Source organism: Caenorhabditis remanei, chromosome III (genome assembly GCF_010183535.1).
Source record: "Caenorhabditis remanei strain PX506 chromosome III, whole genome shotgun sequence".
Classification (NCBI taxonomy): Eukaryota; Metazoa; Nematoda; class Chromadorea; order Rhabditida; family Rhabditidae; genus Caenorhabditis; species Caenorhabditis remanei.
The window spans coordinates 14474084-14493921 of record NC_071330.1 but is presented as its reverse complement, the minus strand read 5'-3'; the positions used below and the strand labels follow the sequence as shown (position 1 = coordinate 14493921).

At 38.4% G+C, this 19838-nt stretch overlaps 5 protein-coding genes across 5 annotated transcripts; 2 read left to right on the top strand and 3 right to left on the bottom strand.

Annotated features, from left to right (window-relative positions):
- Nucleotides 1–2923: 2923 nt before the first annotated feature.
- Nucleotides 2924–5015, bottom strand: GCK72_011366 (uncharacterized protein; the record flags this gene model as incomplete). Its single annotated transcript, XM_053728401.1, has 4 exons — nucleotides 2924–3257; nucleotides 3980–4052; nucleotides 4099–4271; nucleotides 4738–5015. 4 exons carry the CDS (start codon nucleotides 5013–5015, stop codon nucleotides 2924–2926), a joined length of 858 nt encoding a protein of 285 aa, XP_053587978.1.
- A 3399-nt stretch (nucleotides 5016–8414) lies between these two features.
- GCK72_011365 (uncharacterized protein) lies at nucleotides 8415–10234 on the bottom strand (the record flags this gene model as incomplete). The annotated part of the gene is made up of 4 exons (XM_053728400.1): nucleotides 8415–8482; nucleotides 8540–8805; nucleotides 9538–9656; nucleotides 10085–10234. 4 exons carry the CDS (start codon nucleotides 10232–10234, stop codon nucleotides 8415–8417), a joined length of 603 nt encoding a protein of 200 aa, XP_053587977.1.
- A 3390-nt stretch (nucleotides 10235–13624) lies between these two features.
- On the top strand, nucleotides 13625–15415 carry GCK72_011364 (uncharacterized protein; the record flags this gene model as incomplete). The annotated part of the gene is made up of 3 exons (XM_053728399.1): nucleotides 13625–14029; nucleotides 14964–15322; nucleotides 15367–15415. 3 exons carry the CDS (start codon nucleotides 13625–13627, stop codon nucleotides 15413–15415), a joined length of 813 nt encoding a protein of 270 aa, XP_053587976.1.
- A 62-nt stretch (nucleotides 15416–15477) lies between these two features.
- Nucleotides 15478–15873, top strand: GCK72_011363 (uncharacterized protein; the record flags this gene model as incomplete). Its single annotated transcript, XM_053728398.1, has 2 exons — nucleotides 15478–15766; nucleotides 15809–15873. The coding sequence occupies 2 exons, from the start codon at nucleotides 15478–15480 to the stop codon at nucleotides 15871–15873; spliced, it is 354 nt and encodes a 117-aa protein (XP_053587975.1).
- A 632-nt stretch (nucleotides 15874–16505) lies between these two features.
- On the bottom strand, nucleotides 16506–17869 carry GCK72_011362 (uncharacterized protein; the record flags this gene model as incomplete). Its single annotated transcript, XM_053728397.1, has 4 exons — nucleotides 16506–16573; nucleotides 16623–16756; nucleotides 16823–16963; nucleotides 17691–17869. 4 exons carry the CDS (start codon nucleotides 17867–17869, stop codon nucleotides 16506–16508), a joined length of 522 nt encoding a protein of 173 aa, XP_053587974.1.
- Nucleotides 17870–19838: the final 1969 nt, after the last annotated feature.

The window sequence follows — 19838 nt, the reverse complement described above, 5'->3', positions numbered from 1 at the left end:
TTTTGAAAAAATGAAACTTTAAAATTTTCCGAAAATCTGTAACTCAGGCATTTTTTTCGTTGTTTTTTGGAGATTTTTGTGTTTTTGTGGTTTAAATTTTTGTGAGTTTTCTGAAAGGGTATTCATTTTCCCGAATTTTTCTTGAAATCTCATTTTCGACAATAACAAAATCAAATTTTTTTGTTTTTCATAAAATGCGACCTGTCTAGAATAACAAGACAGTCTGGGAGTCGTGGAATAACAAAAATAGAGACAGTGTCTGTTCTAGAACCTCCCCAGCTACAGTAACCCAATTTTAAAGGCGGACACCCAAAAATTTTCATGTTTTTGTCTCTGTCTAGAATAACAAGACTGTCTGGGGAGCCGTCTATTCTGAAAAAGTCTCCCTTCTCTCAGATTCTTCTACAGTAACCTGAGCTACAGTAATCCCCCACTCGCTACAGTATGCTTCCAAAACTGGTCAAACTATTCCTATTCCTGGTATATTTCTTCTGGGACTACCGTAACCAGCTGGAATTTAATTTTTTGTATAATTTTTCCATGTTCATCGGAATTTCGTTTCTGATTTGGAACCTAGACGATATTCCCGAAGGATTACACTGCCATATCGCTATCTGTTGTCTTATTACACTCCTCCTACAGTACCTCACAGATTATTTTTTTCCTACAGAACTATCTTACTGTAGGCATAACTATTTTCTTATCGTCCTACTGTACCCCCCCCCCGCGTTGTCTTACTGTAGCCATAACCTTCCTACTGTACTCCTTGTCTACCGTAACCCCCCCCCCTCATATGTTTCTGCTACAGTAACCATCTTACTGTAGCTTACAATTTCGTTTTAAAATAATAATAAATTTCTTTTTTTTTTCGTTTTCTCGCCACTAACAATCTGCGCAGAGCCAGAGTTCGGTCCCGGGCTCAAAAACCGATAAAGCCAAGCCAGGACACTTCAAATGAGTCTAATCATGCAGGGTCCCACCACTAAAACTACAGTACCCCCTTTTCCAGTTTAAAGGCGCACAAAATCCACCGTAACTCCTTGACTTTTCAACCAAATTCACAAAAAATTATATTTTCGTATTCAGCTTATCGAGACGGTTCGAATGAGTATAATTATGACTACCTTCAGTGCCCATTGGGTCCCACCACGAAAACTACAGTACCCCTCGTCCAGGTTAAAGGCGCATACCATAGGTTGGACCCAACCTGGTCATGATTATACTCAAATGAAGCGTCTTGGCAAGCTGAATTTAAAAATATAATTGAAATCAAGTTTTGGTCAAAAATTAACGACTTACAGCAGTTTGAAAAATCTGAAAATTTTCGAAAAGTTTCGAAAATCTGTAACTTTTTCAGTTTTTGAGGTAGATGGATGGTTTTTGGCTTAAATTACTGATAAAATGTTGAATTTGTCTGGAAAATGAAACTTGAACGATCTGATGATTAAAAGAAGAATTTTAAAGAATACAGTTTTATTTCGATAATGGGTTACGGTAGATGAGTTTACAGGTACATTCAGATAATACAATAAGATAGTTACAGTAACAGTAGGAAACGAGGGTACAGTAAGAAAATGAAATTTTTTCGTCAATAAGTTTTGTGGGAAAGCATCGAAATCTGTCATGAGGTTATCTGAAAGTTTAAAGATTTTTTTGAAAATTTGTGATCTACCTACCGTATCCTAATCTTCAGAGTATCCCTCGTCTTCATCCCACCACCAGCGAATCAACAAGAAGAAGAAGAATTCGGGAAGGAAAAAGAGAATTGGAGAGAAATCAGTAATTGGGACGTAGATCACAATCAAACTAAGCGCCAGGATCAGTAGGAACATGGATGGAAGCATTTGGGGTACTGTAGGAGTACTGTAGCAGTAAAAAGAGAATAAAAAATGAGAGCCGGGAGGATAACTAGTGGATAGAGTGATAGAGTGAGAGCCGCAGAAAAAAGGGGCGTGGCCTAAAGTAGACAGTCTGATAGCAAACATTTCTCTGCGACTCTCACTCTCTCACACTCTTTCACTCTTACTTCAAGATTCTGCCAAAATAAGATTTATATATTTACCAAAAAAAATAAGAGCTACAGTAAGAAAGGGGATACTGTAGCAGGAAGGGGTTACGGTATATGAAAGGTACAGGGTTACTGTAGTAAGAAAGGATTACAGTAGAACATAAATATTGTAAGACAAGGGTACTGTAGGAAGGTAGAGATTACTGTTAGGATTTTCTTCCATTCCGAAAATTCCAGAAATTTCTGATTTTTTTTTTGAAAATTTCGAAATTTCATTTTTTTCAAATACAAAAAAAAAAATTTAGTTAATTTTTCTTGAACTGATCGATTTTTGACGTTAATTTCAAGCCAGAAATCTTAAAAATCCGTCAAAAACTCGTCGAGTTACGGATTTTCGAAAATATACGAAAATCTGATTTCCATCGTTACAAAATTCACCGTAACTCTCTGAAATTTTAACCAAATTCACAAAAATCTATATTTTTGTGTTTAGCTCCTTGAGACCTTTCATATGAGTATAATCATGCCTATATTCGGAGCAAATTGGGTCCCACCACGAAAACTACAGTACCCCTCTCCCAGTTTAAAGGCGCATACCGTAATTTCATCCAACCTATGCATTATTATAATCATTTGAAGCGCATTGACAAGCTGAATTCAAAAATATTAGTTTTAAAGAGTTTAGAAAAGAAATTAATGAGATATGATTATTTTAATGGAAATATAAATTTTCGAAAAGTTTCGAAAATCTGTAACTTTTTTGGTTTTTGAGGTAGATGAGTGGTTTTTGGCTTAAATGATAGAGGAGGAGTTAAAATTGTCCGGAAAAGTACAAATGACACATTTTGAAATAATTTTTAATAATTAATTTTGAAAAAAGAAAATTTTCCCGAAATTTTCGAAATTACAGTATTCTTACACCTCAGCGGTACTATCGCAGGTACTGTCGCAGGGAAAGGACTCCAACATCTCCAAAATCACAAAATTCTTTGGAAATTTCTTCTCGAAATCCTCCGCGATTCGATTTTTTCGAAACATTCTGCAGACCCTTCGTTTCGCACTTTGCCATACAGTAACCCGACCACCGAGACCGGTTAAAAAACATTCTGGACAACGGAGTGATCTCGACGACCAAGTTCTGATACATATCTCGCACAGAGTATGTCCACAGTCCATCTGGACTCGAGGAGTGCACTCTGTGAGTTGGTTACTGTAGCCAGAGTGGCAACGGAAGCATTTTGGGTTGAATCTGAAAAATGAAAAATATGAATTTAGATTCCACCAAAAATTTCCTAAATTTTAAGCCTAAAACCAAAGAAAACCGCCAAAAACTGACAAAGTTACAGAGTTTCGAAAATTTTCGAAAGTTTTAAAAATTTCAAATTACCGTAACCCAGCCAAATTTCCTACGAGACCCAAAATTTTTGTATTTTCAAGTTCAGCTCCTTAAGAGCTTTCATAAAAGTATAATCATGCCTATATTCTGAAAATTTTGGGTTACTGTAGTTTTCGTGGTGTGGCCGGAAAATTTTCAAAAGTGGTCATGATTATACTCATCTGAAAGCCCTCAATCTCCTGTATCCAAAATTTTTAATTTCAGCTGAATTAAAATAATTCTGACAGAGTTACGGTAGTTTTAGTCGAGAGGTTAGAGCGCAGAGATACCAGACACTCTGCGTCTCTGACCCCCGAAACTCAAAATTTTCAGAATATAGGCATGATTATACTTTTCTGAAAGCTGAAAACGCGCTGATTCTAAATATATAATTTTCATGAGTCTTGACGGGAAGCTGACTGGATTACTGTAGTTTGAAAATGTAGGGCTTTTTGAATTTTTTCGAAAATCTCTAACTTTCTTCAATTCCGTCCAAATTTCTCGATTTTTAGCTCAAAATATTCCAAATTTTTCGAATTTTTTAAAACAAAACAGGCGTTTTTCAAAATTCAACAAAAATATAACTTTTAACTCACCTTCCACCTCCGGTCAGCTTCTCAATAATGCCCATTACCGCATAGTTCGTCTTGATACTCTCAATTTTCTTCTCTGAAACAAATTTATTTTATTTGATCTACAAAAACATAAAACTAACTATAACCCCGCGTGAATTTTCTACAAAACGGGCATTCAATCGATAAATAATCGCTGTCTTCGAGAAGAGTCACGGCACAGTTTGTGCAGATACTGTGGCCACATTGAAGGGCGCGTGGTGTTGAGTAGGCCGAGGTACTGAAGGGGATAAGACAGATTTTGCAGTCGGGGATTCTGAAATTTTCAGATTTAGAATTAAATTCTGATCCTTTTAAGCCAAAAACCACTTTCCTGTGATGAAAATCAAGAAAGTTAGAGAATTTCGAAGCTTTTTCGAAAATCGTTTATCTACCGTAACCCGGTGACAATTGATCCAAGATTTTCGAAACTTATATTTTCAGAATCAGCTTGTCGAGAGCTTTCAAAAAAATATAATCATGCCTATATTCGGAGCAAATTGGGTCCCACCACGAAAACTACAGTACCCCTCTTCCAGTTTAAAGGCGCATACCGTTTGCTTGTGGTGGGACCCGACCTAGTCATGATTATACTCATTTGAACCGAATTGACCAGCTGAATCCGAATATTTAAATTTCATTGAGTTTGAAGCTAATCTGACCGGGTTACGGTAGTTTTTGTGATTTTTGAATTTTTGAAATTTTTCGAAATTCTGTAACTTACCGTATTCCTTTCTACCTACCGTATTCCTTTCTCCTCAGGCGGCTCCGTGCTCTCCGACTCCTGATTCTCTGCAGAATCCACCACGACGTCTTCATTCTCTTCAGAATTCTCCACGACGTCATCTACAATACCTTCATCTTCAGAATCCGGTTGCTCCGGTTGCTCCGGCTCCGACCAGAACAAAATGACCGTACTTGCAATTAGCACAGAAAAATAGAATAGAGCGTCCCAGTTGACGACAACAAATGATAGTAGTTCGATGATTGGGGTCATCATACTGTAGTCGTACTGTAGCATACTGTAGTTGGTGCTTGGGTTACTGTAGACAAGTTTGCTAGTTAAAAATTGGAAAAGGAAATCAATGTAAATTCAAAAAAATGCGTAAAGAACCTCAGAATAATATATACAGTGCGTGCAATAAGGATAGGACCACCCCCCATTTTGGGTGTTCCGAGAAAAGTAAAAATGATATGAAAAATCTGTGACTGCCATTCGATTCAGAATACAAAAAAACCGCAGGAGCCAAATTTTCATGTCTCTAGCACTTTCCGTACTCAATTACCATCCAGAAGTCGCTTTTGCAGGCGTGCAATAAGGATAGGACCACCAGCCATTTTCGATGAAGTGGTGCCTTTTTTTCAATTTTTTTTGGGCACTGTTCTCATATTTTAATTTATTTCATTGTTTTTTAAAGTTTTCACTTCAATACCATTGGACTGTGTAGATTTACGGCACTTGTCGATTTCCGAGAATCATTTCTAAAGCTTCAGTTAACAATTCAATCATTTATTGACGAAAATGAGAGAAAACACAAAAGAAAACAGAAAAAAACGTAAGCGAAATTTAATAACTTGTTTCTCCACCATTGTTCTGGATAACTTCGAACATGCGGTTGGGCATACTGGCGACGAGAGCCCTCAATTCAGCAGCAGTGATTGCATTCCACTCGGTCTCAACGGCGTCTTTGAGCTCTTGGATCGTATTGAATTGCCTTCCGTGCTTGTAAACGCGTCGAACCAGCAGTCCCCATAAGTTTTCGATTGGATTGAGGTCTGGGCTGACTGCTGGCCACTCGAGATCCGTGATTTTTTGCGCCTTCAGCCAATTCTGTGTGGAGATGCTCTTGTGGATCGACGCGTTGTCCTGTTGGAATACATGGGTTCGGCGTTTGTTTCGGAAAAATGGAACGATGGCCTTCTGGAGGGTGCTCTGGTAGGAAACAGACGTTTCTCGAGTTGTGATGAATTGAAGTTTCATCTTCATTCCGTTGCAGAAGCCTCCCCAGACCATCAGCGATCCGCCACCAAAGTTCCGTCTTGAGAAGAGCTGTGGATCTTTACGGAGATCTCTCCAATAATGCCTGTTTCCGTCCGGGCCGTCAAGATTCCATTTTTTCTCGTCTGAGAAGAGAACCTGGAAAATGTTTTTGATCTCAGAGTAAGTTGTATACAAACTTACAGTATCCCACTTGCGACCCATATTGCGCTTGACAAAATCAATACGTTTTGCTTTGTGATCGGCCGTCATTTTTGGAGCTTTCTTCATCTTTTGGGAGACAATGACTCCGCTTCGACGGAGGACGTTGCGAACGGTGCTTTTGCAGACATTGAGCTTCAGTTCTGCTCGAATATCGTTGAGACTCTTGGGCGAGTTGGAAGCGGTACGGATCGCAGTGCGCTCGTCGCGAGTAGTTAGCTTCCTCGGTCTTCCTTTGGCACATTGCACCTTTTTCCAGTAGTTGATGGGATCGTCGAGGTATCTCCGAATGGTGGATCGGCTTTTCTTGACAAGACGAGCAATGGCATGAAGAGAGTAGCCCATCCGGTGAGCAAGATCGACTTGAGCTTGTTGAGGAGGGGTGAGGCGAGGAGCTCTAGCCATGATAAAAATGAAAATGACTGAGTGACTGAGTGACTGATATGGGACCACATCTTTAGGCCCAATTCTTTTCAAGGTTACTGTACCTGCACATCCATCCTGAGCATCTAACTCTCGAGAAGAACAGAAGTACGGTACAAAAATTCAGAATGTTCAAATCGACTTTCCCGTAAATCGACAAGTGCCGTAAATCTACACAGTCCAATGGTATTGAAGTGAAAACTTTAAAAAACAATGAAATAAATTAAAATATGAGAACAGTGCCCAAAAAAAATTGAAAAAAAGGCACCACTTCATCGAAAATGGCTGGTGGTCCTATCCTTATTGCACGCCTGCAAAAGCGACTTCTGGATGGTAATTGAGTACGGAAAGTGCTAGAGACATGAAAATTTGGCTCCTGCGGTTTTTTTGTATTCTGAATCGAATGGCAGTCACAGATTTTTCATATCATTTTTACTTTTCTCGGAACACCCAAAATGGGGGGTGGTCCTATCCTTATTGCACGCACTGTATATATTTTTTTTCATAAAATTCGTCATGTCTAGAATAATACGACAGTCTGAGACCCTTGGAATAACAAAAATAAAGACAGTGTCCCTTCTAGAAAGCTACAGTAACCCAATTTTAAAGGCGCACACCAAAAATTTTCTTGTTTTTCATAAAATTCGTCCTGTCTAGAATAACAAGACTGTCTGGGGTGTCTTGGAATAACAAAATAGTGAAAACAGACAGTCCACTCTACATTAAAACACTTCCTCCTCACAGATTCTTCTTAGACCCATCTACCGTACCCCTACAGTACCCCATAAAATGCTGCAGACTGTCAAACTGATCCTTCTGCTAACCCTATTTGCCTTCTATGCAACCTGGGTCTATTGCAACCTTGCTATATTCCCATTCTACTATATTTTCTACGGAATTATAGGAATTTTTGTTCTATTGGAGCTCTGGGAGCCTGGAATTGGACTAGAAGCCTTCCAAATCGATGTTGAACCGGATTTTGAAGAAGCCGACGGATTCGAAGACTAGCCTACTGTAACTCCTGCTACCGTAGAGCATACTGTAACTCCACGTTTCCTACTGTACCCATAATTTTTCCTACTCTACTTCCTGTTCACTGTACCTTCTCCTCTATCTTACTGTAATTAGCCAGTTCTTACTGTAACCATTTTACCTACAGTATCCTCACATATGCTTTCCTGGTACAGTAGTATTCATTGTTTGATTTAATAAACCTTTCCGACTCATCTTAAGCACAAAATCTACACAAACTTTAAGCACAAAATCGATACAAACTGACAAAATCCAGAAGAGTTACGGATTTTCGAAATTTTTCGAAAAATTGAAAATGATCAATACTATTGTAACTCTTTCTATTTTGACTCAAACACTATGAAAAAAAAAAGTTTTTAGATTCAGCTCGTCAAGACGGTTCATTTGAGTATAATCATGCCTCAGGTTGGGTCCCAACACAAAAACTACAGTACCCCTCTTCCAGTTTAAAGGCGCATACCGTAGCTTCACCCAACCTAGGCATGATTACACTCATTCAAAGCGTCTTGACGAGCTGAATTCAAAAATATTAGTTTCAATGAGATTGTGTGAAAACTGAGCAAGATATAGCAAGTTTTGTAAAATGAAAAGTTTCGAAAATCTGTAACTTTGTTGGCTTTTGCGCTAGAGGAGTGGTTCTTGGCTTGAATTATAGAGAAAATGTTGAACTTGTCTGAAAAAATACAATTGGCACATTTTGAAATAATTTTTATTAAAAACGGCAAGATTTTTATTGAGATCAATTTTTTACGAATTTCCCGAGATTCACGTGTCACCGTTCTCCACCAACTCCAATATCGCAAAGTTCTTTGGCAACTCTTCCACCAATCCATCTGCAATAAAAATCAATCAATAATTAGTTAATTAAATAATTAGTCTATCTGGCACACTGGTATCCTTCCGACAAAACGGACAGATCACCTGGTGTTGTTGGGGGTCCAAAAGATTCTGAATACACCCATGGCATACTGTATGTCCGCATCGAACAAGAATCCGTGGGGTGGTTACTGTAGTGATGGTACTGTATGGTTGTGCACACACTTTGCAGTTCAGGTGTACGGTAGGAGGATCCACTTCATTTTCAGTTTTCACTGAATTCTCTGAGGCGGCAATCATACTTGCCATCGTGGTACGTCGACATGAGGATCCAGCTGGTCTAAAAAATGAACATCTGGATTTATGGACACACCGACAGACATACCCTCTGGATTGTTCCGGTTCAGGATCTTCGATTTGTTTTGTTTCGACAATGTTACTATTTGAAGTATAATTCAGAAAGGTTGGAATCCTCGATTTTAGTGCGTATCGTAGATGTATTCATATAAGAAATTTGGAGATCTTGCTCCTTCATCGGACCATAGGGTTGATGTTTTCGCACGAAAGGTTGTAAGAAAGAGTTTGTCAAAAATCGGTGACACCAGGGTGGAATCGAACCACCGTCTACAGATTAAGCCTCCGCAGCACTACCACTGTGCTACCGGTGCGCCCGAAATTCGACTCTCTCTTTCTTTACATTAACCTTATAGAGCACAGTCGACGTCCGGCAACGTTCGTTGATTCCTAGACGCGAAGCTGTTACTATTATGAGGATGGCCATACGCAGGTCTGAAAAAAAAGGACATCTGGATTTATGGACACACCGACATACCGATAAATGATGGCTCCGCCTCTCTCATGTTGCTCAAAGACACCGATTCGCTCGCCTTCATCTTTTAACTCAATACCGTACTCACAAATTGCACAGAATTCGGAAATGGCGGCGGAAAAGAATACGGTATACTACATTGTAACCATAAATATTAATTTGGACGTTTCGAAACCGGAAATGACAAGAAATAGAAGAGAGAGAAGTAGCGAAATGAACAGCTGGATTCCAGCTATTTTCAACTTAAAGAGATTCGCCTTGCCGCTATTTTTGATTTCGTATTTCGGGAGTTGATCGCTGATGAAAAAGAGGAAGAATGGGATTGGGGAGAGGTTGAACATGAGGAGAGTCGAGTAGACTACCTGAAAATATTTTTATAAAATAATGGAAGATTTCCCGATGATTTTGAGCCAAAAATCAGCTTGATAGCTTTTAAAATGATCGAGTTACAGATTTTCGAAACGTTTCATAATTTTGAAGTAAAATTTCTATAGTTTCTGGCTTAAAAAGTAACCCAACTCACCTTCAAATCATTTCTAAAAACCATGACCAAGAATTGTGATATAACCGCACATACCATAATCCCTCCATATCCAAGTATCTAATTTTGATGTGTTTTTTGTAATTTAGGTGTATTTGCATGACGTTCCGCGCATAGTATAGACAACTTTATGAACATGATAACAATTGGGAAGAACTGTCGGAAATCAGTAGAGAAAGGGGTAAATGGTGGACCGGGATGGGGTCTGGGGGTGGTCATGGGGACACCATCGATGAAGAAATTCTCTACATTTTCAGGGGATTGTGTTGGTGGTGGAGGATTGGCGTCCGCGTACTCTTTGACATAGTTATAGGCAAGGATTACTGTAGTGACTATACTTATGACTTGGGTAAAGACAAACACGGCCTTGGTGAACATATTGGACGGTGAATGGTCCATCTGAGTTGGGGGCTCCAGGACAGAGTTGAGCGGAATGCGGTTTTTGAAATGGCGGAAGGCGGAAGGCGGAAAGCGGAAGGAACATTTTTTGGGCGGAAAGCGGAAGGCGGAAGGCGGAATTGAAAAAATATCGGCGGAAAGCGGAGAGCGGAAGGCGGAAGCGAAAAATTTTTTCGGAAGGAGGAAGGCGGAAAGCGGAATGGAAAAAAATGCCAAAAGGCGGAAGACGGAATACAATGTCGTTTTCAAAAATACGATTTTGGCCTTATTTTGTGGTAAAAAACACTAAAATGGTTAAATTTGTGTTAAATTTTGTTTTTTCGGTAAACACTGATAGCTTTGCTGCAAAAAACCTCAAAAATATCAGTATATTGGAATAGGTGATTAAATTTTTCAAGCTGAGGAAAATATCTTTAAACAGCGGAAGGCGGAAGGCTGAAAGCGGAAATAGGAAAATTTTTGGCGGAAAGCGGAAAGCGGAAGGCGGAATAAAACATTTTTCGGCGGAGAGCGGAAAGCGGAAGGCGGAAAGAAAAAAGTGGCGGAAAGCAGAAGGCGGAAGGCGGAAGGCGGAATTCCGCTCAACTCTGCTCCAGGAGTCCCCAGAGAGATGAGGAGACGCAGGGAGTCAGAAAAAGAAAAATTGAGAAGTGTGACGTAGAAAGGGGAAGACAATCTGGCCGCTAAAAATAGAGAAACAAAAAAAGACGTGTAATTTCGGAATAGACTAGAGAGGTCCCAGCGCGTCAGAGAGCGGCGACTACTCGCTTGTGACGTCACAGTGGTACTAAGAACGAGAAATAGAAGAAGAAGAAGGGGGAGAAGAGTTCAAAAAACCGAGGAAATTATGTAGAGTGTGTGCTCCTTGAGTATCGAGGAGGAGATCAGAAGACTATGACGTCAAGAAAATAAAAACTTAGAACAGTTTTCTGAAAACCTGAAAAAAGAGGCAAAATTCGAATGTGATGTATTTGCGATGATTTTTGTACAGAGAAGGAAATAAGTACATAGACTATTAAGAACAAAGTTAGATCTCAATTTTTGTAGTTGACAACTTTTTTGTACGGACACTCCCTAGCAAGTTACATATCGTCGAAATAATTTCTCCCTCAAATCGTCCAGTGCAAAATTGACTGATTTTTGAGCTGTTCCCTAAAAATGACCATAACTTCCTAGGGAGTGTCCGTACAAAAAAAGTGTCAACTACAAAAATGGAGTTCTACTTTTTTCTGTATGATTCATTAAAAACTTTACTTTGTGGGACAATCAGGGATACCGTAACACCTTCTCAAAATTGGTTATCTTTAACTGAAAAAGGTCTAATTGTATTTTACACGGTACTGTAAATAATAAGTCGCATATTATTTGCAGACTTGCAAAATTCCGGGCCGGGCCGAGAAAGCTCCGCCCGGCCCGGCCCGGTCGGCCCGGGTTTGAATTTTTGAACTTTTTTCACTACAATTTTTTGTCCAAAAATTTATTTTCTGAAAATTTTTCATATTTTTCCTCAAGTATATTTTTCAAAACCCTTCGAAACCTACAAAAAATTGTTTTTAAGAAATATTTTTCAAAAAAAATCGGGAAATTTTCGAAAAAAAAATTTGAATTTTTTCAGTACTGAACTTCCGGGCCCACCGGGCCGGGCCGGGCCGGGCCGGGCCGGGCCCTAGAAATTTTCATTCCGGCCCGGCCCGGCCCGTTGCAAGTCTGATTATTTGTCTAGATATTATAAAGACTAAAATCAGATACCATAGTTTTGTAACGAGACCAAACCTAGGACATGCGTTTCGCAAAATGAAAAATCTCGTAAAGTTTATAAAATTTGTAACTTTTTCGGTTTTCGCGTTAGAAAAGTGGGTATTGGCTCAAATTATTGAAAGAAATGTTGGATTTGTTTGGTAAAATCAAACTCAAGGGGTGTCGAGTTTATTTCCAATCGAATATCTGTAATTTGATTTTAAATTTGAAAACAGACTAATTTTTGAATATTATCACTATCTCCTTCGAATCACCCCTGAACTGCGGGGGTACTTGATTTTAGAACTCGGAAAGATAGAACTGCGACAAAATAAAACTGTAACAATATAGAACAGACTAAAATAAAACTGCTACAAAATAGAACTCTAGTTCGATTGGAGCGCGTTTACTTTCTTGACTTTTTAGAAGAATTAGAATCAATTTTCGAGGAGAAAAATCGCCCTAAACACTTATTTCGTGGCGGTATAGTCTTTGTCTATTTAATAGTCAACAAAAAACTGCATAAAATTATATTAGATCAGCCCAACAAACATTTTCACTTTCACTGTTCCACTTGGTAAGTGTTCTATTTTTGTCTGTTCTATATTTTCACAGTTTTATTTTGTCACAGTTCTATTTTTCCGAGTTCTAAAGTCAAGTACCAGAGTTGCGCGGAATTCCGACTTCCGACTTCCGACTTCCGTTTTGAAAATTTTACTTCCGACTTCCGACTTCCGTTTTCGGATGTTTACTTCCGACTTCTGTCATTCCATAATTGTGGAATTTCCGAAAAGTATATTTTGCAGAAATACAAGGAAAAATGGTCTAAGAGGACAGAAAATAGGCTTTTCTTCAGCCAAAAACTAATTTTCCACTGATTTTCGCGAATTTTATGAACTTTTTCTAGGAGTTTTTGAATCTTTGCGAAAAAATCTACTTCCGACTTCCGACTTCCGACTTCCAACTTCCGACTTCCGGGCGTTTTTTCACTTCCGACTTCCGGCTTCCGACTTCCGTTTTCAAAATCTTACTTACGGCTTCCGACTTCCGACTTCCGGATTAGAAATTTTACTTCCGACTTCCGACTTCCGACTTCCGTTTTAGAAATTTTACTTCCGACTTCCGACTTCCGACTTCCGTTTTAGAAAAAATCACCTCCGCGCAACTCTGTCAAGTACCCTCATAACTGCAACCAACGAAATTCAGAATTTCTGTAGAAATTGAGTTTTTCGAAAATTTTCGCAATTCTATAACTTTTTCATTTTTTCTGCATTTTCCATAATACGAACTATCGGTAGACACTAAAATACATAAATTAGATCAGAACTAAGAAAGATACAGATTTTCAAAAAATAACAAAATTTTCCGATTTTTGGAATACTTCCCAATGATTCTTGATAGGATGAGTATTCCATATTAAATTTTTTAAAGCGTCTTTATTTTAATGGCTTTTGAATAAACCAACATGTGCTTTGATCTCAACGTTTCTCCCTTCCCCATTTCACAACATTCATTTTCTGGCCCCTTTCCCCCTTCTCCTCGCTTCTACGTCACTCTTCTCAATTTTTCTTTTTCTTCTCTCTCACTCCCTGCGTCTCCTCTTCTCTCTGGGGGCTCACGGAGCCCCCAACCCTCCTCATTCCCCCTTCCAATATGTTCACCAAGGCCCTGTTTGTCTTTACCCAAGTCATAAGTATAGTCACTACAGTAATCCTTGCCTATAACTATGCCAAAGACTACGCGGACGCCAACCCTCCACCACCACCAACACAATCACCTCTAAGTCTAGAATTATTGAAGATTAGACCCCCATTTTTCGACATAACGACCCCTAAACCATCCCCCGGTCCCCCATTTACCTATTTCACTGGTCTATTCATCCGCTTTTTCCCAACTGTTATCATGTTCCTATGGCTGACTACAGTATGCGCGGACCGTCAAACGAATACACCTCAAATACAAAAAACGCATCGAAATGTGATATTTGGGTATGGAGGGATTATGGTATGTGCGGTTATATCACAATTGGTAGTTATGGTTTGGAGGAATGATTTGAGGGTGAGTTGGGCCACATTATTTAAACGAAAACTGCAAAAAATTTATTTCAAAACGTTTTATTTAGTCAAAAACACTGTTCTCACAATAAATAGAAAATTTCTGCAGTTTTTAAACCCTAAGAACACAAAAATCCGTCAAAATCCCACCGAGTTACAGATTTTCGAAAAAAAAAACCGTTTCCAAAAAAAGTTTCAATTTTCCCTTTAACACTTTTTGCTGGTTTTTGAGCGTTTACACATTTTACTTATATTTTTTGGATTATTCGATTTGTGACGTTCATTTTAAGCCAAAAAACACAAAAATCCGTCAAAAACTGACCAAGTTACAGATTTTCGAAAAAATTCGAAAAATCAGATCTCTGATTTCCCAAAATCCACCGTAACTCCCTGAATTTTTTACCAAATTCCCAAAAACCTGTATTTTCTTATTCAGCTAATCGAGACCTTTCATATGAGTATACTCATGGCTACCTTCAGTGCCCATTGGGTCCCACCACGAAAACTACAGTACCCCTCTTCCAGTTTAAAGGCGCATACCGTAGTTTCGGACCCAACCTAGGCATGATTATACTCATTTGAAGCGTCTTGACGCGGTGAGTTCAAAAATTCAAGTTTCAACAAGATTGGAGCAGAATTTCATGTTATATGATCATTTTTATTTAAAAAATAGTTTTTTTGAAAAGTTATCAGTTTTTGACCAATTCTTGAATTTTTAGAGCCAAAATCAAGTGTGGAAACAGCAAAATGTCATAAAATGGGAAAATCGCTGGTTTTTTAAAAATTCTGTCTAAAAACAAGGGAAATAAACTTTCAATTTTCAACAATTTTCGACAATTTTCGAAAATCTGTAACTCGATCAGTTCAAGAGCTACATGGCTGATTTTTGGCTCAAAACCATCGGAAAATCTTCCATTATTTTATAAAAATATTTTCAGGTAGTCTACTCGACTCTCCTCATGTTCAACCTCTCCCCAATCCCATTCTTCCTCTTTTTCATCTGCGATCAACTCCCGAAATACGAAATCAAAAATCGCGACGAGGCGAATCTCTTTAAGTTGAAAATAGCTGGAATCCAGCTGTCCATTTCGCTACTTCTCTCTCTTCTATTTCTTGTCATTTCCGGTTTCGAAACGTCCAAATTAATATTTATGGTTACAATGTGGTATACCGTATTCTTTTCCGCCGCCATTTCCGAATTCTGTGCAATTTGTGAGTACGGTATTCAGTTAAGGGATGAAGGCGAGCGAATCGGTGTCTATGAGCAACAGGAGAGGGGCGGAGCCATCATTTATCGGTATGTCGGTGTGTCCATAAATCCAGATGTCCTTTTTTTTTCAGACCTGCGTATGGCCATCCTCATAATAGTAACATTGTCGAAACAAAATAAATCGAAGATCCTGAACCGGAACAATCCAGAAGGTATGTCTGTCGGTGTGTCCATAAATCCAGATGTCTATTTTCAGACCAGCTGGATCCTCATGTCGACGTACCACGATGGCAAGTATGATTGCCGCCTCAGAGAATTCAGTGAAAACTGAAAATGAAGTGGATCCACCTACCGTACACCTGAACTGCAAAGTGTGCACACAACCATACAGTACCATCACTACAGTAACCACCCCACGGATTCTTGTTCGATGCGGACATACAGTATGCCAGGGGTGCATTCAAAACCTTATGGACCCCCAACAACACCAGGTGATCTGTCCGTTTTGTCGGAAGGATACCAGTGTGCCAGGTAGACTAATTATTTGTAATTATTTATTGATTTTTATTGCAGATGGATTGGTGGAAGAGTTGCCAAAGAACTTTGCGATATTGGAGTTGGTAGAGAAAGAAAATTGATCTCATAATGCGCTTTCAATCATAATTATTAAATCTTGCCATTTTTAATGAAAATGTTTGATTTCAAAATGTGTCAATTGTATTTTCCAGACAAATTAAACATTTCTTCTATCATTTAAGCCAAAAACCACCTGTCTACCTCAAAAACTAAAAAAGTTACAGATTTTCGAAACATTTCGAAAACTGTCATTTTACAAAACTTGCTATATCCTGCTCTGTTTTCAATCAAGCTCAGTGAAACTTGAATTTTTGAATTCAGCTCGCCGAGACGCTTCAAATGAGTATAATCATGCCTAAGTTTCAAGAAAATCGGGTCTCGACGCGAAAACTACCGTAGTCAGCCTCTGGGGTACTGTAGTTTTCGTGGTGGGACTCATTATACTCCGAATAGGGGCATGATTATACTCATTCGAAGCGTCTTGTCGAGCTGATTTTAAAAATATAAGTTAAATTTGGTTTTGCTCAAAAACAAGCAATTTATAGCAGTTTCAAATATCTGAAATTTTCGTAATTTTTCGAAAATCTGTTTCTTTTTTAGTTGCTGTCTAATTTCAGTGTTTTTACTGTCTATCGATAACGTGTAAAATGGGAAATCTAGAAAAAATAAATTTATTTAAAAAATTTCAAAAAAATCACATATTCCTTTTTTGTATCATCTCCAAAACCGCATAGTTCTTTGGAAGATTGCTTGGTCGACCATCTGAAATGAAATTCACCATTTTCCAAAACTACAGTAACCCAACACTCACCACTAGTTTTCAGGTCTTCCAGCATCTTCTGAATACACGTCTGGCATACTGTATGTCCGCAACCGATCAATATCCTCGGGATTACTGTATCACTATACTCCAACATGCATACATTGCATTCCAGACCGGTGGCGCTGAAATTTTTGGAAACAATTTTTTGAAAAAATTTTTTTTGAAATTTTTTTTTTCAAGATTCTCACTCTGGATTGACGTCATCTGAATTCAGAATCTCATTGACCACCACCACCTCCAGAAGGGCTCTTCTAGGTCCTCTGGGTACCGTAATCTCGAATTGTTGGGTGTTTTCCGGTTGAGAAGGGATACAAGACGATTCAGGCGGTCTGGAATTGTGAAAATTTGCCCCTTATTGTGTTTTAGGGAAGTTTTTCAAATTCCTGACGGTCATTTTAAACCAAAAAACGCAAAAATGGGTCAAAAACTCATCGAGTTACAGATTTTCGAAAAATTCCGAAGTTTTCAATTTTTCAACAAAAAAATCAATTTAAACTTGATTTTAGCGCCTAATCATGAGTTATGTTTTTGAATTTTAATATTTTTAAATTATTTAATTCGTGACGTTTGTTTTAAGCCAAAAAACTCAGAAATCCGTCAAAAACTCATCGAGTTACAGATTTTCGAAATATCCGAAAAATCTACCGTAACTCTCTGGATTTTCATTCACATTAACGAAAACCTATATTTTCGTATTCAGCTCATTGAGACCATTCACATGAGTATAATCATGCCATGGTGTGAACCAAATTGGGTCCCCCCACGAAAACTACAGTACCCCTCTTCCAGTTTAAAGGCGCATACCGTAGTTTCAACCAACTTAGGCAGGATTATACTCAAATGAATCGTTTTGAGGAGCTGAATTCAAAAATACTAGTTTCAGAGAGTTTGGCTGAAAGCTGAGCAGACATAGCAAGTTTTGTAAAATGAAATGTTTCGAAAAGTTTCGAAAATCTGTAACTTTTTCAGTTTTTGAGCTAGATGAGTGGTTTTTAGCTCAAATTATAGAAAAAATACTGAATTTGTCTGGAAAAATAATAGTGGGACCCAACTCACCCATTTTCATCCTCATGTCCACTCCTATCCCTCAGCCGCACTCCAAATCTCCAAATTGTCAAAAATTCGAGAGTCGCCGGAGCAAAAAACAGTAGATACAGTAAGACGAATACGGTATCTTCATCATTATATTTCAAAGCGAAGATAGTGATCAGGGGCGCCGCCACCGCGTACAACATATGGACCAAAATAATGACGCCACGAAATTTGAGAGCTCGAGACGATTCGATTGGAGTGTAGACACGATAGTGTTGAAGAATGAATAGGAAGAGTAGGAGGGTCGGGATTATGTTGCAAACGAAGCATATTGAGTAGATCACCTGCGAAAATTATTATATCTTTTCTATAAAGTTCATGAAATTTTGCACATTTTGAACTAAAAATCGTGAAAATTGGATAAAAATTGACCGAGTTACAGATTTTCGAAAACTTTTTTTTCGAAATTTTTTTTTGATTATTTTTTCAAAATTAGCTATGTTTAACCCAGGATCAGCAGAAATGAATTAAAACATATATTTTCAGAATCAGCGTGTCAAGACGCTTCAAATGAGTATAATCATACTTGTCACGGGCCGGGCCGGGCCGAAATCAGGAAAAATCTCGGCCCGGCCCGGCCCGTGGCCCGGCCCGCTCGGCCCGTTTTGAAACATTTTTTCAAAACATTTTGAGTTTTTGAACTTTTTTTGGAAATTTTTGGAGATTTTTTGAAATTTTTTGAAAAAAGTATAGTTTTCGAATAAACATTTAAGATTGAATCAAAATGTGAATATGTATGATAATTAAAGCATTTTTACTGTTTTTTTTCGAAAAATTTCAAAAAAAAATTGGTAAAAATGGGTACCCATTTTTGAATCCGGGCCGCCGGGCCGGGCCGGGCCGACAGGCCGACAGGCCGAGCCGGGCCGGCCCGATTTTTGACAAGTATGAGTATAATCATAGCTTGGTTCGGTGAGATTACAAAAATACGGTATGCGCCTTTAAACTGGAAGAAGGGTACTGTAGTTTTCGTGGTGGGACCCAATTTGGTTCAAACCATGGCATGATTATACTTATATGAAAGAAATCAGAAATCCGATTTTTCGTATATTTTCGAAAATCTGTAACTTGGCGAGTTTCTGACGGATTTTTGTGTTTTTATGCCTAAAATGATCGTAAGGAATTGAATAATTTGAGAAAAATAAAATAAGGTAGGTAAACGTGCAAAAAATCAAGAAAAACTTGATTTATTTTTTGAGAAAAAAAAAGAAAATTCGAAATTTTTCGAAAATCTGTAACTCCTTCAGTTTTAGAGCTACGAATTTGGTTTTAGGCTTAAAATGTTGCTCACAATCTGCCAAATAAATAAAAATATAAATAAACTAACCGGCGGATCATTTCCAACTACCAGTCTCGCGAATTGAGGCGAATTCCCACACAAACTAATCCCACCGAATCCAATCCACAAATCGCGTCGACACCGTTCCAATTTAGTGTTTTGTGTCTTCAAATTGCCCACAGACACCACAAATTTCAGAATAATTAGCACACTGAGTATAATTAGTATAGCGAAGAAGCACGCGTCCAAATACACATCGTTATTCGGGAATTTTTCGATTTCTCTCCACGATGATTTGGTATAGATAATTGTGAAGGTTAGTACAATTAATTGAAAGATAATTATCACATTTTTGTTTTCAAATGGCCCAGAAGGCATTGGGATGACAAGAATGAAAAGGGGGACTCGAGGGGGAGCCATGTGGGAAAAAGAGGAGAGAGTGAAAGACGCAGACGGTGAGAAATGGCGGACGGAACAAAAAAGAGCACGCTTGCTTTATGGGATTCGTGGTTTTAACAGAGTTGGAAAGGAGCTGGCGTGCCTTTGGCGCATTCTAGTAGACTACGCTGAAAATCGGCTACAAGTTGAGAATTTAACAGATGGGACGTATTTTTCCTATCGAGTTCGGTGAATTTTGAGTTTTTTAAGCAAAACATCGAGTCAAACTGACAAAATCTAGCAGAGTAACGGATATTCAAAAAAAAGTTTCGGATAATTTGATGCGATAAAGTCGAAAAAATATGTTTAAAAAACAGTCTGAAAAATTAAGTTTCAATGAGCAAAAATCATGAATTTGTATGAAAACCGCAAGTATTTCAAGAACAGACCCCCAG